The sequence below is a fragment of the Calliphora vicina genome, chromosome 5 (genome assembly GCF_958450345.1).
Source record: "Calliphora vicina chromosome 5, idCalVici1.1, whole genome shotgun sequence".
NCBI classification, from domain to species: Eukaryota; Metazoa; Arthropoda; class Insecta; order Diptera; family Calliphoridae; genus Calliphora; species Calliphora vicina.
Window position 1 is genome coordinate 36,017,361 of NC_088784.1, and position 19,467 is coordinate 36,036,827.

The window sequence follows — 19,467 nt, forward strand, 5'->3', positions numbered from 1 at the left end:
TTCTGAATTAAGATTTTAGTGAATTAAGCACAATTTGAATTCATTAATTAGAAGCTCTGGTAGAATACAATTTTGGAAACCTAAGTTCTTTTATTAGTTTTGTAGTTATTTAGAAACACGGTATTTTCAGTCTGAGAATGTGTTTTTGATTTCTCAATATTGCAGTGGTGTGGAGTCATAATTTTGTAATTACAGTATTGTAGTGGAGTAGATTTTTGGCAAGAGTAGTAATTAAGGAGTGGGAAATTGGTATTTAAATTCAGATTTCAACTTGCAGTTGAGATATTTTGTTCGAAATTTAGTAAATTCCAAATTGAATTTCAATTTACTTACCAATTTTGCTTCAACTCGCTGACGATCATGCATCGCATTCAATAATTCTCGTAAATGTTGATTTTCTTTTCTTAAACGTTCACGTTCCATATCACGCTCGCTAATTTTGGGCTGAACAAAAACAAAAAAAAAAGAGCAATAACAATTAATTATATAATTTATTTCTAAATATAACAAAAACCTACCAATAGTAACGAAATTTGATTGTTTAATACACTGACAATATTGCTCAAAGCATGACAGGGCACGCTAGGCTCCAAGGAATTGGCATGTTGTATACGATTTGGTCCACATAATGTTGTTAAATGACCATTAGGATTTGTGCTGCTACTGCCCGTGGTGGTGGTGTTGGTGGTAAGTGTAGTCGCGTTATTGTTAATAGTGATGCTGCTGGTGGTGGAGATGATGGTGGTACTCGTACTCACAGGTAGAGAAGTCGTCAAAGGTAACGTTTGCGTTGAATTATCAACCATAGATGATAAAGCCGTATTTAATTTATTTATATTCGACTGTAATTGAATAAAAATATTATTAATTAATTTAATTTAATATCTAAAAATGTAAAATATTTTGAGATTTATATGTATGTATATTGAGCAAAATGTACGTTTAAATCACTTACCAAACATTCGTAGGCCTCATTTATTTCGATATGTTCACTATTCAGGGAAATCTCCTCATCGGCCTGTGTGGCATTACTGTTTTGTCTTTGTGGTTCTGCCGTCATGGAAGTTGTTGATATGGGACTCACTACCACGGCGTCCTTAACATCTTTCGCTTCATTGTCATTCTGTTTACCCCCTTCCTTAACATTCTCCTCTAACGGAGCACTTTCACATTCGGCTGTATGCATGGCCGAGTCCTCATCCTTATCCTCCTCGTCTTCAATTGTGGCTATGGGTGCAATAGCTTCATCTTTCACAGTTTCACTTTCTTGGTTACAATCAGTAACTACATCTGCCGGTTTAGGCTCTGCTAAGGTCTTTTCTGTTTCTTCTTTGGTGACAGATTCGTTTGTTTCCTCATTTTCCTCTTCGTCTTCTTTGATTTCTGGAGCCTTTGAGGCAACTTTTTCCTGTATGTGATCATTAAGGGCATGTGTTACTTCATCTGCAGATTCTTCGGGAATGCTATCAGCACTTATCGTACTTTGACGTTTTACTAATTCGGGAGTTGTGTTGGTAGTAGAGCTAGCGCTGCTGCTGTTGGTATTGGTTGTTGTGGGTATGGAGGAGTTTTGATTTTGATTTGCTAATGTTTTCGCTGGTGGCGGTGGTGGTGGAGGTGGAGTTTTAAATGTACCAGCTGGTGGTGGTAAGGGTGGAGGTGGTGAACCCTGTTTGGCTCCACTCGTCTTTGCTGCTGGCGGCAAAGGTGGTGGAGTAGCTGTAGCTGTTGGTGTCTTTGTCAGGGGAGGTAAAGCTGGTAAACGCAACTCATCTATTTCACAATAACCATCATCATCTTCATGTATATTGGCATCTTCCAAAGCACATGTCTGCAATTTTGTTACTGTTGGAGCTGGTGTCTGCTGTTGCGCCTGTGCCATTTGTTTATTTGGTGGCGGCAAGGGCGGTGGAGTATCTGAACTTGTGGTCGTAGTCTTCGTTTCTGCCTTACCGCAAGCCATGTTGGAACGTGAACGTGAATGTGGTTGATTTTCCCGTTTCTCGTGACATTTATCACAGACAGCCGTTGAAACGGCGGACACCTCTTGTTCGGGCGTCACCTTCATATAGTCATTTATCACCTCGGTCAGCGACTGAACCTGGGCATAGGCGGCCAATGCTATGTCGGTGCTATCTTTGGGCGCTTCAGGCATGGTCGCTATGTCTACTATCTCATGGAAATGTTCAACTGGTAAACGGAACATATCACAAATAATCTTTTGCTTCTCCATTAAACCATCTCGTATACTAGCATCCAATCGCCTTAGCTTTTCGGCTGGTGTCAGTACCGGTTCGGCGGTATGGGCAGGACTTATACTGATCTGTATAGCGGTAGGTTCAACTAACGGAGGTGATGACTGCATTAGAGTACGGGTATTATTGGAATTATTGGAGTAAACAATACTAGCGCTGTCTCTCTTATTCGCCACACCAGCTACCGCTGCTGCGGCCCCCTCTTCAGCCGTGCCATTGGCCTGTCTGGCGGACTGGGTATGCCTTAGGGTAACACCATTTGCACCGGCAAACTCTGGCGATGTGTTGCTGTAATTATGATTGGCATCACCACAGCTGCGCGTAGACATGGTGCGATTGACAGCATTTGTATTCGGTGACAATTCATTGTGACTTAATCTTTGTTTGATATTATAATAGGGTGGGTACGCATCGCCGGGTGCCGACGATGATGTGGGTGTACTCTCGCGGCGACCATTGCGTAATTGTACATCGTTATTGTTGGATTGGGCAAAACCGCTGCGTTCTTGGGTAACCGAAGGCATTGGCATCATGGGTGCCAAAGGTGTGGTTATCAAAGTGGCTGTGGCCGACTGCGGTGGCGGTCTTTCGGGTGTCAACTCCAGCGATTCACGTGTATTGGAATGTGGTAATGTAGCAATAGCTGGATCGTCCACAGGTTCTTGATTAGCATTTTTAGAACGGGGCTTGTATTGTTCAGCAGCATCGGAGATATGTTTAAACCACCTAGAGTAAGAAAAAAATAAGATGAAATTAGTTTACTATACAAAATAATGGGAATTTAATAAGTTTTATTAATTAAAAATATCTCTCTCTTTTGCTGAAATGTGGTTAAAATGTATTTCTAAATATTTTACCTGGACACCAATGAAGCTCTCCTGCCACCATTCTCTTTGGCACTCGTATTTGTTGTCGGTTCATTAAAACTACCACGCCTTCTTTCTTTTTTACTTTTACTTGGAGTCGTACTACCACTCTCATTATTATGTTTATTGGAGAGTGTTAGCAGAGTGCCATTACATAGACTTTTACGTCGTACCCCACTGAATATATCATCTGGTGATAGAAAATTCATAGCGTCGTTGATATTATCAATACAGTTTGTTTTTAAAACTGAATTAGTTTTATTTTAATTATTAAATTATGGTAGATTGTCTGGCACATTTTTATTGTTTATTAAAGTTATATTATTTGTTTTAACTGAAATTTTATTTTTATTTGAATAATTAATGATTTTTCAAGGGCATATATGTATTTTATTTACGCGATATATTATGTAAATTGTAATATTATTGCTGTAATATTATCGTTTTGGTATATCAAACTATTTTTTAATTATTGCCTTTTTCTAGACCATTTAACATTTGTATTATTAAAATTATATTTTCTTTTTAACAAATTAAATAAAAGTGAAGTTATTTGTGTTTTAATACATACTATTCGGAAAATATACACCTATAAACTTATTTTAAGAAGGAGTAAAATAGAGTAATTTATTTACATTGACCTGAGAATTCCCACAAACATTTTAAGAGCTAAAATTAGTGAGGTTATGTAATCTTCCTTTATAATAAGTCTTCATCAGTGACTTATTTGGGTAAAGAAATTGTTGCATAAAAATAAATGTGAATATAGTAAGTACAATAACTTCAACCAAAACTAACAACTTGACCTTGAATATCTTATCTTAAAATATACAAGAAATCCATAGGAGTATCCATATAAAGAGTACCATTCACCCATTCACTATGGGAGCCTAATAATGTATGGAAAATGAACAGACAGAACGGCGGAGGCAGTCTAACAGATAGACATTGATTTTATTTATACAAATAAATGAAAATATACTTATGTATGTACGTATACATATATGAAATCATTAATAAATTAATGAATGAATATATTGATAGACCACAATATATGATGGTGGGTTTACTCTTCCATGGCAAATTGTTGCAGTTGTTCGAAAATGAATAATACAATAATAAATAATGAACGAAAAGGTGGCAAAGTTAACGAACATCTGAATTATTTAAATTATAATTAAAATAAATGAAAATACGAGAGAAAATTTAATGAATAAATAAAGGGGAATTATTTTAAGGTATTGCAAAATATTCTGGGAATAAACGGAAGTTGTTATGATTATTAACCAAACAATTCGTGGTAGAAACTGTTTAATTGGAAATAAATAATTATATGAAACAAATTAAATGGATACATCACTTATGGAATTCTAATGCGGTTATGTATAAGTTGAAATTATGAAAAGGATGCTACACCAAGGCGAATTCATACAAGTCAGGTGTCAGTTGTACAAAAACAACAATTGCTCAAAAATCCAAAGTGAAAAATTAAACAAATAAGAATTTAAACTTAATATAATGTAGATAATTGAATAGTGAGGGTTTTACTTATTTATGTAAACAATAAATATTTTGTTAATTATGTAAACAATAATTATTTTTTGCTCGATCTTGTTTACAACTTTCATATTGTCAAAATTTTTTTTGCTGTAGTTTGTATACATTAATCAGCTGTTTTTGACACTATAAAAGTTATTTGTTTTTGTATTGTTGTATTTGTTGCCGTAACGCATACACCTTAAGCTGAATTCACCTATGAGTTTCTGAAACATTTTTTGTTCGGAACAATTTTTTTTTTTTTATATGTAGTTTGAAGTCTCTCTCAAAAATAGAACGTCAAACTACATATAAAAAAAAATTGTTCCGAAAAAAAATGTTTCAGAAACTCATGGGTGAATTCAGCTTTATAATCATTACGCCATGGACTCCACCTTGTATAAATTCGCCTTGGATGCTACAGAACAAGGCGAATTAATTTAAGGTGGTGTCGATTCTACAACATTTACAAAAACCTTTTCTTCAATGTGCATTTAATAAGGTGTCATCTGGAGCACAGCTGATTATAGAAATAGCACGCGATAAAAAATACACAAATAAAAAATATTCGCCGGTACTCCATATAAAAAAATTTATGAATTCGCCTCGTTAAATACGCCTTTCTTTTGTTATACCCTTCACCTTCGTGAGAAGGGTATATATAAAGTATATATATTCTGGATCCTTATAGATAGCGGAGTCGATTAAACCATGTCCGTCTGTCTGTTGAAATCAATTTCATGAAGACCCCAGATATCTTCGGTATCCAAATCTTCAATAATTCTGTCAGACATGCTTTCGAGAAGTTTGCTATTTAAAATCAGCAAAATCGGTCCACAAATGGCTGAGATATGAGAAAAAACATGGACAACCTCGATTTTTGACCTTTATCTGGATTACTAAGTCATTAATATAGACAATATGGATATCTAATGATAGATATTTCAAAGACCTTTGCAATGACGTATATATAACCATAGTAAGTTGGACCTACAATGGGTCAAAATCGGAAAAATATTTTTTAACACGATTTTTTTTGTCACCAAAAGTTTTTTTCGCTAAATATTGAAAAAATTAAATTTAAAAAAAACAATTCAAAATTTTTTTTTCCAAAAAATTAAAAAACTGCAAAAAAAAATGTTGTTTACCTAAAAATATTTAAAATTTTTATTTTGAAGTATAATTTGGTGAAGGGTATATAAGATTCGACATAGTCGAATATATCTCTCTTACTTGTTTCTTTTAAGTTTGTTATAGTTTTCCCCACAACAAACACTAGTAAATTTGACAGCTCAAATATCTTAACTTATTAATGTTAACTTTAGTTCAAGGCGAATTTATATAGGACAATTGTTTGTCCACATATGAATTTGTCTAGTGTGGACAGGAACATAATACTGACAAAATGTTTCCAAACGTGACAAATTCATGTGTTGGCAAGAAATTGATTGCTAGTTAAGACTTGGGGTTATGTAGATTACATATCGCTCACTTAATGCAAGACCGTCACAATTGAAAATTTTAATATGAAACCGAATTCTTTCAGATAAATAAACTGGCATTGAAAATCATTTTACTTGAAAATGTATACATATTTTCAAGTATTATTTTTTACAGTATGTGTGTTTAAAATGTGTGAATGAACGCGAATTTTGTAATCTAATAGAAATCCTTGATGACAAAAATGTGCTAAAAACGTCACCAGCAATTGAATCATCAAAAGACAGGAGGGTGGCAGGCAGGGTTGTATGGTTTCAAAAACAAACATCCTAAAAAGCTGTGAATATTATTCCTTAATGTGATTTTATTGTTTCATAATCTAATACAGCCTTGATTGTCAGTAAAATCTATATGAATTTATTACATAAACATATGAGTATATGTATAAACTCGAAAAAGGTATTAATAAATATCTTTTATCCTTGTAAACTCATATACTTAAATACGAGTGGAGGTTGGGCTAATAGCCACAGTCGTATTCCCATTCATAAATTCCATTATATATTTAATATTACGAGTATATTCACTTGACAACATTTAACTAAATTTAAGCTTATTCGTACGATTGAATTGTTTTTTATATGATTTTTCTGCAAAAAGTCGGTGACATTTAATGGATTTTTGTAGCCATAGAGATCAAATAAATGGAAAGGAAAATCGAATTATATTTTGGTTATCCTAGGTTGATTTGCTTTTTGGCCTTTTAAGAGAAATGACAAATATAAAAATATAATTCAAAGATTGATTATCTAAATGGAGATTTGTTTAAATGGCAATTCTATCAAAGTCAATGAACAGTCGACTGAGCACTATAAAGATTTTTATATAATAGCTTATTGCAAAACATTTATGTAATTTCTGGAAATCAATATTGAACTATTTAGCAGTATAGAGATTTTGCTTAAATAATATTGCAAAATAAACTTAAAACTTTAATAATAAAGTGTGCTACTAATACAGCAATATAGGACAATTATGATTGTCAAGGAACACTAAATGACAAATTAAATGAAATAAAATCTGAAAAATGTTTAAACTGACTACACTCCAGGCTAATTTGCAGCGGTGACAATTTAGAATTTTCACGTTGAAGTAGGTGTTTGTAGGTTATACACTGCGCGTTTTGGTAAAAACAAAAGTTGGCATCACAGCTACTCAGGGATGCTAAAGTGACATTTGACTCTATGATAGGTTACCTGACATGAGTAAAGTAGCCAATTGACCTATATATGTAATACAAAAATTCAATTGATCCTAAAATACATAAATTGGTATCAGCCAAATAACTAGACATTAGTGAAACTGCTTCAAAGTGAAACATTGTCCATATTAAAACTGAAGGGTAATGTCATAGGTAGGGATGACTCAATCGTTCATATTTAAATTTAATATTCAACCCAAAACGTAATATACTTCTAATCTTAATTATTAAATTTCACAAAACAAACCTAAATGTTTATAAAACTTAAATAAAAAATAACAAAGATTTAACAAATTCTGTTGAAACAATAGCAATATTTAAATACAAATCAAATAAAAAGAATAAACGTCTCGCTGTCGCGCATTAAAAAAGCATTTAGCATATTTAAAGTTCACTGTCACAATGTATATCATGTATGACGAATTTTGAGAAATGTGTATAAAATTAGCTGAATTTTCAATAAATTGTAAAATTATAAAAATATTTAAACAAACAAACAAAAAAAAAAACGCTGTTTATTTTTAAAACAAAATATATATGTACTATGTATGTTAAACAAATAATTTGAGAAATCGTTGGAGTGAGTCAATTAAAAAACATAAAACATAATTTATTTAGCAGTTTTTCAAATAAATGATATAAATTTTTATGAATAATATTTCATATTATAGAACTTTTAATATATGTACGTGCATTATTTGTTATGCTGATTGTTTTCTTTTATATTTTTAGAAATATAAAATAATAAAGAAGGGCAGTGATATAAATCAATAGTGACGTTCATTTCATTATTAGTAAACCGTAAAATATTGAAAATAAAAAGTCACAATTCATTATGCATCATTTAGCACAATATTTAAGCCGTTTATCCCTCTCTAAATATCTCACGTCCCGTTAATAAAATGAAACAGTTTGGCCAGAGATGGTAAAGTATTACTTTATGTCTATAGCTGATATATTTTTGTCATGATAAACCTCAAAATGATTTTCAAGATAAAAAATGATCAGGTTTAGTTTATTATTATTTTATTTATGCTTTGTTACCCTCAGTCTATACTTAACAAATATTTATTATAATAATTAATTGCGTTTGTTGTCAAGACAAAGTTGTCTGAGCACCTGATAATTTTTTATGTTGAAAACCATTTGAAGATAATTATGACAAAACTGTAGATGGGGCAAAGTTATAGACAGATATATCAGTGAAAGAAATAGAACAAATATTTGCTATATAAAAAACAACAACAACAAGTCGATTTTTATTATTTTGACAAGAGTAACAGACTCCGATTATCCTATTTTTACCTCGAAATTAGAACAGTGACAATAAAATAGAAAAAGTTTGTTGATTTTTCATCAAAATTATATGGCAGTCCTGAGCTAAGGACCAAAATATGGTGCTCTTAATATTTATTGCCCGAACAAAAAATAGCATCTCGATTTTCTTGTTCACCTCGACGAAATCAAATTTATTACAGCAGATATACATAATATACTAAGAACTTATTTGAAGGAAACATTATAAATTTTCATTCGTACAACAATTCATGCTAACCGGCTCTGTTTTTCATTACCACGACCAGGGTTATTTTATATTATTTGCATTGCAATACTTTCACAGAACATGAAAAACGCAATATGCGGTTTTTGTGATTTCAATCATTTCATGAAAATCTAAATACAAAAACAAATATTGCAATAATAGCAAATTTCAACTGAATGACCTGTTTTGTGTTTAATTTTTACCAAAATTGAAATGTATTTTGGCAAATAGATTAGATACATTTGATAAAAAAAATGTTAAACAAATTAATTTTATTTATTTTATTATAAGACCTAATAATTTCAATATCTGTTTAATATAAAGAACCCAGTTGTTTTCTTTACTTGCTGCAACATTTCCGCACTCAAACAGTTCAGATTTATGGACAATCAGCTTTTCTAAATATCATAGAATGTCTTCATGTATCTGGATGTCTTTTTTTATATGGGCTCAAGCAAAAAAGCGGGAAGTACAATTTGCAACTGAACGATTGTTTTAGTACGTAAATTATATTTTCGGTGTTTTTTATTTTTAATCTCTTTTCTCTTCCTTTTTCTTAATAATACCAATATTATTTGGAACATGGATTCGATCCTGATTATAAATTAAATTATCTTAAAACACACACTTTTACTTTTGAAAAATCCAGTTTTTTCATTGATACGAATCTAAAGTAGAAATATGGGAATTAATTAAGGAATATTATGTCGGGCAAATGTCCACCCCTAGCAGGTTGGCAAACGACGATTTTGTTAATTGAACGATAATTTTATTAAAAATTGTGTTGTTTTCGATAAATTTTTCAAAAAATAAAAACAATTTTCACAATTAAAAATTATTGTTCGTGGTTGTAGCGTTCCAAGGTTTAAATTTCTCAAGTTTTTTCTAAATAAATGTCAAAGGATGACATTCATCATATTTCATCATTTGACAGCCAATTTACTTTATAAGCTCATATTTGCCCACCCTGTATTCTTATTACTATACAATGCCAGAATTTTTGAAAGAGTGTGGAATATTTTAGAGTAAATAATTATTGGCCGCTTTGTCGGCGCTAGTGATTGTCATTATTATAGGTTATTTTTCTAATATTTACACAAACTTGCCATTAATTTAATATTGAAAAGAATGTGCATGTCATAACATGACTAAATAAATAAACATACAAATATTGTTGTTAAACAATTTATTGTTTATTTTTGTTTGTACATATAAATGTGGTACTAAATATATACGACTCTAATGTGAAGGGTGACCTGGAAATTCCCAGGAATGTTTTTTAGAAATTCCCGGAAATTTTTCAAAATTTCCAAAAAAAAATTGTCGTTTACACTGAATATGTTGTCAGTGTGACAAAAATAGTATTATGTTTATATAAACGACGAAAATTGACTTTTCTAGTAGGACGACATATTTAAATTTTTATTAATTAAAGAAATTATTACGATGCTTATCATTAAAACTTCTAGGAATTTAACTTTGCCGGACCTCTTAAATCGTTTGATAAAGATATGTATATAACTTATTTTTTACTGGTAGGAAATGTATAAAAATAAAGAATGCGTTCCTTAATCCAATAAATGGACCACTACATAATTGCAAAAAATCGGGGGATAATAGACAATCATTTGCATTAACTTGCGCAATAAACTTGGAAATAATTATGTATTCAACTGTCAAATTCTGTTGCCAACACCATATCTTTACGTGTGGATCGCAGAAACATTTATTTGCACATCTATTGCAAAATGATTGTTCAAAATTTTTTTTGGAAACATAGTGTTCTGTATAAACTGTCAAAAAAAATAGTTTTAAAATAGTGGCAGATGGTAAAAGTTTATTATCAAAATAATTATGGAAATTTATTTTTTTCGGAATACCCTATAATCCTCATCTTAGTATATGAACTTAATTTTTATAAATTGATTTTTAAAGTATATAAACAACAGAAATTTGTAAAATATAAAAAAAAAATATTATTTGGGAAACAACACACACCAACAGCTGTCTTACATGATAGAACTTCCAAAAATTAAATAAAACAAAAGTGAAAATATTCAAATATACACACCCACCCACACCTTATAAAAAGCCACTAAACAAGGAAACTTACAATGAATCAGAGAAGTGGCAGACATTTCATATTTGTTTTGTTTTTGAAAATAAGTAAAATTATTTCAAATTTGTTCTAATAACTAATAATAAATTATTATAAACTATTTTTGAAACTGTGTTTCCCGCCTACTCTTACCTCTAATTGGCTACAACCCTGTGTAGAGCAATATGTATTTTCACCCATTTTTTGTTTGTTTTGTATTAAAAAAAATTATTAATGTTTTATTTCCATTACTCTCTCATCTCATTATTGTTATTATTTGCGCTAAAAGTTCAAGAGACGCATTTTTCATTTGTGCTTTTATAATTCGATTTAAAAATATTTTAATTTCTTTCAACAGCCGACTTTAAAAAAAAACATCGCAATGCAATGAGTAAAAATTATTGAGTTGTTGGTTTTTATTTATTTTGCTAAAAATCAGATAAAAACTCTCGTTTCCTTGCTTTCAAATGCTGAGTCTTAAATATAAATCATTAATACAAGTTCACTGGCCAATATTTATGTATGTCGGGGGAAGTGTTGGCGTTTGTGCTGGTGGAGAATAGGACTACAGTATCACAAATATACGAGGAGGTCGTCATTAAATAATTATATACTTATGTACATTAAAATATTTTGGTGACATTGAGGAAATGTGGTCGGAAATATTTTGTGACACCTTTTTTGGGGGAGAATTAATGTTTTCTCTGCAGATAATGATGAATTTATTACGACTTTTAAACAAATTCGTTTAATATATTTTGAAAATGTATTTATATGTATTAGTTGCATACTCAAACAATAAAGAATTTTTATGAATTCCATAAATTGTAACCAACATTACAGTTTTACTTTACTGAATCCTTTAATTTTTAATTAGTTTTCCAGTTTCTGGTTATATTTCCAAAATTAATCAAGTTTTGTAGGGCTTTAAGTTTTAATTATGTTTAGCCAGAATAACTATATGTTGGCATCACTTTTTAATGTTTACATTTTATTTATAAGGAGAGAGAGAGCGAGAGGAGTTTGCCAGTGTTACCATTTTTAACACAGGGTTGGAATATTTAGGCTTAATTAAAGTAATTCATCGATAATTTGGAAAAACACTTGATAATCTATTGTTAGTTTAAGTAAATAACAACTGCCAATTTTATGGAAATTAAGAAACAAAACAATTGTTAATATGTTTTGCTAACATTCACTGAAATATATTTCTTTAAATCAATAGATGTTAAATAATTTAATAATTTGTTTCTGACAGTTTTGCTTATTGTTGTTATAATCAAATCAGTGGCAGTTTTAATAATCCTTGTCTCTCGCAGACATTTCGTTTACATTTATTTAACAATTTATTGCAAGTACAATAATAATCGATTTATTGTGTTAAATCAATTAACCATTATTTTTTCACTAATGTACAAAATGGTTTATTGTAAGGATTTCCACTTTAAAAACTTTTCACACAAATAATTTAACTTAATCAACTTATGTAAATTTTGTATTAATTTTTAGAAAATTTGCTGAGTTTATAATTTTTGAATGCATAATTTAGGGCACGAGATAGATTTATAAAAAATTAATAATAATTGCCAACTTTAGGGATTATACGCGTACATAAAAATAATTTCCAATAAATAAAATTGCAAAAGAACGAAAATAATACATAATAAAATATCTAACACAAAGTCGTAAAATATTAATGGTACTTTTTAGATTTTTGCTCTCATGTGTATTTCAACTTTTGTTAATGGTTTTGAGTATTAAAAAAAAACTAAAACAATAAAAAATTGAAAACAAAATTTATACATATTTAAACCCACCTACTTAATGGAAATTAAAGAATCATTTAAAAAATGGTTTAAAAGATTTTCACCAGGGGATTTTGAAGTGGATCACTAACTAACGTAAAAAGTGCCAAAAATGACAATTTGAGTTAAGTAGCAGATGTGGTGATGACACATCTAGAAAATAGTGATGCTAACATATAATTTACAAATAATAACTAAATCACAAGGCTACATACTTAAATGTTTTTAAATATGAAATTATATACAAGGATCAGGTTAAAGTTTGTGGTAAATTTAAACTAAAATGTAACAATTGAGAATATTAAATACGTCAAATTTATATTACTTCCAGAAGTGTACTCGTTTTACAATATAAATATTCTGAAGAATAAGACAGTTAAAAAAAATATTATTGTTTTGTCTTCTTTTAACATAATCTTTAAAATTAATATTTATTTCTTTAATATTTATTTTGACAGATTATTTGTATTTCTTTTAAAAATAACTTAAAAATTACGTTTTAAATATTAATATTTTACTTTAATAATGTTTAAAACGTATATTTCTTGAATAGACGTAAAACTTGTTTATATTAAAGACAAATATAAACAAAAACGAAAAATACATTTTCGAAATTAACAAATCATACTCGTACATTAATTTTCGCTTTGAAAGTTTGAATAAATAGATAAAGCACTATATTAATAAAATACATGTATTTTTAAATATTAATGCAGATCTCAAAGGAGACAAATGAAGTCAGTGAGTGCTAAAAACGAATATTTTCACAAATATTGCAGGAGACACACATTTTTTTTTCTAAAATCCTTGGTTTTAAATATTTTTTAAATCTATCAATGAGGTTTTATTACTTATTTGTTATGATTCATTATGATAAATGATCACAGTTTAGAAGAAGAGCGTTGGCGACATATAAGTATTTTTTTTAATTTTTTCTTTATTAACTTTACTTAAAATCCTTGGTTTTAAATATTTTTTAAATCTATCAATGAGGTTTTATTACTTATTTGTTATGATTCATTATGATAAATGATCACAGTTTAGAAGAAGAGCGTTGGCGACATATAAGTATTTTTTTTAATTTTTTCTTTATTAACTTTACTTAATAAAGTTTTGGATTTACTTTTACTTATTCTAGCGTTGTATATTAAAATCTCGATTACATAATAAGCGAACGATATTTGAACTTTTTAATTAAACTAAATTGTTCAAAACTTAAATAAATATTAGAATGAATTAAAACATCTTTGTAAAATTCAAATTATAGAAACTAGGGTTTTTAATTTCTTCTACCCACTCCTTTCCCGAGAAATAATAAAAAATTTGTTCTTTCCCGGGAATTTCCGATAAATTTGTAATACGAAACTAAGCCAATACTAATAATTCGTTTCGATACAGAACTTTTTCAAATCAGAATGTAAATAAAGAAGATTAAACCAGTATTATAAATATCCTTAGACGTTTTAATGATAAGCATCTCAATATTTGCTTTAAGAACTAATCAATCAAATATTTTTGTTAAAATATATCAGAAATCATGAAGAAGCGCAATTGATTTGATCAATCGTAGAAAATAATCTAATGAAGTATTAAAATTAATAAAAATAATAATATTGTAGCTTGCAACATGTTGAACAATAATTTTTCCTAAAATATTTCCATTCTGTTGTCAATTTCGGTACATTTCCAAAACAATAAACAACTAAAAAATACATTTAATTGCTAAAACAAAAAAAATATTTACATTTGTTTGTTTATATTTATTTGTTAATTTTTTTTTTATATTCATACATTTTCAAGTAAACAAATTAAACCTCTTCGTATTGTTATTGATAATTTTTTTACGTTTTCAATTTTATTTCGAATTTTTTTTATATTTGAGAATTTGTTTGTTTTGCCAAATTAACCAATCACAAAAAAATATGTCAAGGTATCTATTACTTTGTATTCACCAAAAACTAAATTTTTTTTTAAATTCAATTAAGTAAGAAATAAAGTATCGTAAATTAGATTTTTTAAATGTTGTGGTTTTTTCGTGTACGTGGCTGTATATAAATAATTAAACTAGAAGAAAACATATGTTTTATTAATAATTTGTTTTTTTATTTATTTAATACCACTAGACGCCATATGAAAGATTTTAAAAACCATTAAGACTATAAAAAACAAGAATTGCGAAAAAGATTTTTTTTTATTTGTGTTTTTTTAGAGGAAGCAGATTTGTTGTTTAGAATGCAATGATTATTCTTGGGGAATTATTAGTAGTTGTACTGCAAATATTTAGTTTGAGAGAAATGTATCAAAGATTATATGATTATAAGGCAAGATATCGAGATCGTTAGAAAATGTTCACTAAGTTTAACTGAAATTTTAAAATCTATAATAAGAGCCATAATCTTCAGATTTTATTCTTTTGAAATGTTATTTAATTAGATTTTATTCTACTGAAATATTGCAAAAATATGCTACTGGGATACAAACGTTATTTAATTGATGCTGGTATCTCCCTTTTCATGTCTGACAACTTGACATCAGCAAGCACAAGGTTGCATTTAAGAGCAGTGTTGCCCATTTACATATTTTTGTTTCAACACAAAGACATTGAATTGACAAATTAATTTTTCATTTTTCATTTATAATTTATACGAAACACAACTTTACAGCAGGCGTCTTTAATAAAGACCTTAAGTAGGCTTTAGTAAATAACATTTTTTTTAGCATATCTTTAGGCCCCACACATGTAAACAATTACCAGGCATAATTTTAGGCTTTAACAAATAAAAAAAATGGTATTTACTAAATAATGGCTTAATTTGTCTACTAATTTGTATTAATTTAAACAAATTACTATCATTTGGTTATACAGAAAAATAAATAAATAAGTACAATAATATCAAGACATTTTGTTGACAATTTAGTACGGGTACAATAACCAAAAAGGCAAATAAGAAAGAAACAATAAAATAGCAAGAAACCAAAAAGAAAGAGTGAAAAAAACAAAGTAATTTAGCACTTAAAAGATTCCAAGAAATAAACTTGTATTGGCTAAAAGATAATAAAAAAATATTATAGGAGGGATAATAGTTATGTTTTGAAGAAAATAACAAGTCGCGGGGTTTCAAAATAAGTATGTAACATACAGTGAGTGACAGTACAATGGAAAAGTTTCCAAATAATTATTTAATAGGTTTTTGACGACCTATTAAATAATTTCCAATTAATTAATAGGTCAAATTCTTAACAACAAAATAACAACAATTAATTATTCACCCCTATCGGCAATCAATATTTCACATGAAATATTTCCCATTTTTCATTCATCAACTTTATTCACGAGAAAAATTCACGATATTGCAAAAATGTTTGGATGAAATTTTATAAACAATAAACAGCTGTTACGAACAAAAAAAAAAATTTTCTCATCGAGGAAAATGGATATTTCATGGGAACATACTGTTTTACTGCGACAATGTATTGAACCAATTAATGAATCAATTGTCTTCTTTGAAATATTTTGGCATTCTCTTATTGGAGTGTAACTTCTCGGTTACAAACGTAGATATGGGGAAATTGTAGTGCTTGAATTTCCAATCAAGGGGCATATTTTCCTCGGCGTATGGCTACATAACATCGTTTAAAATGGATCTGTATCCAATTCCAGTCGTAAAATATTTTATGTAATGATTTTTACCCCTCAACATAATATTGCCACCACCAACTAGACTGTAGTTCGTTTTTTTCACTTAGCGATAGCAACCATGTCCAGATCAGCTTCATTCGAGAACTAATATTCAATTTTATATTACTAATAACCTCCAGGGATTAATTCTTCGGAATTTCTTAAACTCTATTGCTATTAAATTATCTTGGAGTCTTCTTCCATTACTTGATTATTTATCAAAGACAGTTTTTTTGCTACAATGCGGCATTAAAATCTTTCCTTAAGCCATTTTTGCTGACTATTTAAAACACTTATTGTGTGAAAAAAGGTAGATGGCCAATCAAATAAAAGAAGCATCGAAGTTTTTCGGAACAAAACAAGTTTTGTTGTATTTGTAGCATCTTGAAAGATGGACAGCTGTTAAACGCAAAACATAAGTAGTAACCCTCGCAAATAAATATAAAAACCTAAATAGAAATATAAATCTGTTTACATATTTTGTTTTTCTTTTTATCAAGGATAATCTGGCGAATACAAATAAAATCAACAATGACAACAGCAATAATAATAGTATTAGGAATCACTATGTCTAAGGACCCACTTTCCTACATCTTTCATTTATATTTTTTTGCTGTAATAAACAAATATATGTGACTGAGGAAGGAAAAAAAAAAACAAAATTGTCTAAATAGGAATCTCGTTTTTTTATTAGACACCAACTAACAATAATAAAGAAAACAATTTTAAGATTATCTACGGGTTCTCATTTCTTTGGTACAATTTTTTTATATTTTTGTTGTGCTCATCCTCAAGACAATATGGGTCAAAAGTGTGTATGTAATCTTTGTGCTTCTTGCCGAAATGTATTGAAATCCATAAAGAGTACTTAAGTTTATGTAGCTCTATTGAATTGTGTGATTTTGTGTACATATATTTCAAACTATAGGATACAAGTAGATATACATATATGTATAGTAGACATTTTAGTAGCTTTGACCGACCCTTAGCTTAAAAGAACAATTTGGAAGATTAAATTCAAGTTTTTATTTCAAAAACCTACAAAATCTTTAAGCTAACTTTAATTTTTGGCCTGGAATTTATTGTTAATATCTGGTTAAATCATTTTAGCACAAGTTTTGCAAATAGCATATTAAAGTATTAAAAATCATTTGTGACCTGAAAACTGGTTTCATTTAAAACCTTTAGATATACTAATCCTTTAACTTAGTCCAGCTACCAGGAATTATCATGTACTTATTTTTATAATATTAAAAGTATTTTATAGTCTCATTTCACTCCATATATCCTTCTTTATTTTACCATCACAATCTAGTATATTTATATTATATTAGAAACAAGTTAATAAGCTTATTAGATTTATTGAATTCTTTAATATGCATTCTCACATACAGTACTTTTACAGCATTTTCACAAGTAATATTCTTGTATAATAAAATACAAAAATAAAATCCAGTTCAAACTTATATGACAACACAACAGGACAATACAATAACCAACACAGGACAGACAAGGCAATAAAATTATATAGCATTACAATAGTTTTTTTAGTTTATACTAGTAAATGTATATAGCAGTAGTTTTTATCTAATCAAATCCATCTCTACAATAAGTTACGTAAAAACTAAGCAACGACACAAAACGAATAAAAATGACAATAAAACATTGTCTACTTTAGGGCTGTTATTAAAAAAAGAATGAATGAGATATAATGCTTATAACTGAAGTATGATTATGGCAGCATAAAAGAATACGTAAGACAAAATTGTAAGCATTGTTATCTGTTCGTAAAGATTTCTTTTTTAAGAAATTAGTCATAATCTTGTGTTCTATGATTTTATATAAATTCAAGAATTTTCCAGGAATACTTAAACAATAAGTATTAATGACCTTCAGTTAAATTAAATTTACAATACAATTTTAAGGGGAAATTTTCTTAATGCAAAAAAAAGTATGCAACATATTATTTGTGTATTTAACAGGAATTTTTTCATTTAATATGATTTTTAACAGAAATATTACACAATAAATAAATATGTATGCATACTTTCAGGATTATTTTAAAAATTAAAAATATAATGCAGTACTCTCCATAATGAGAATTACTTCAAGTTCAAATAAACTTATATCATATTTTTAGGTCAGAGACGTTTTCAGTTTAAGCTTTATTATATTCTACTATCATATGAAATATTTTATTCACACATTTAATATCATTGTCGTCAATTAAATTTAATAACAATGTCGCGATAGTAAACAAGTAGCTAATAGATTTTGTACAAAATTTATGTGGTAACCAAAATTATTCTTCGTTAATTAGCAGCAGCTCTTGTAATCATGACGTTAATGTTTTTGTTTACAACATACTCCTAAAAGTATGCTTTATTAGATAAGGTCAGGAAAATTGATAAAAAATGATGTTTATCATGTGTGCTACACATTGTTATCAAATTTTGGTTTAGAACTTCAAAAATGAAGTGTTTCAAGGTTTAAGTTAAGGCACATTCATATTACGTATTAATTTTTTTTTGACAAACTAAAAAATAAATATTCCTGTTTATATGTTTTAAATATTAATTAAATTAAAAAAGTTTCAATTTAGTTTGCTGTTGCAAAAGCCAGGTAATATCAAATAAATATTAGCCTAAAAAGTGGCTACACTTTATCAAATATTTAAGAAATAACATTATAATAAGAAATATTAAATCTTTAAAGTTATGTTTTACAAATTTGTTTAAATAAATTCTTCCTTTTGGTAATAAAATATTTAATGTTCAAATATGTGTCATTGCGATAGCAGTATTTATTGCTTTAATATTCATGCCTGCTTTTAAGCTGTCATACATTTGACACAAAAATGTACATTAGGGCGACATAGATTTTGGATTTTAAAGCTTGCTGGTCAAAATTCTGGGTCTAAAATTCAATTTTAAACACCCAGTGCTTAAAATTTAACAAAACCCATTTTAAAACGGACATAATTA

At 28.7% G+C, this 19,467-nt stretch overlaps 1 protein-coding gene across 2 annotated transcripts in view; it reads right to left on the reverse strand.

Moving 5' to 3' along the window:
• RhoGEF2 (Rho guanine nucleotide exchange factor 2) overlaps positions 1 to 19,467 on the reverse strand; it is a 362,382-nt gene that overhangs the window by 5,402 nt on the left and 337,513 nt on the right. For both annotated transcript variants that reach the window (XM_065510657.1, XM_065510656.1), the window contains 3 exons: positions 956 to 2,981; positions 519 to 842; positions 334 to 444 (listed from right to left, as the gene is read on the reverse strand). In XM_065510657.1, the coding sequence (XP_065366729.1) occupies positions 334 to 444; positions 519 to 842; positions 956 to 2,981 (2,461 nt within the window). The remainder of the gene's footprint in view (positions 1 to 333; positions 445 to 518; positions 843 to 955; positions 2,982 to 19,467) is intronic.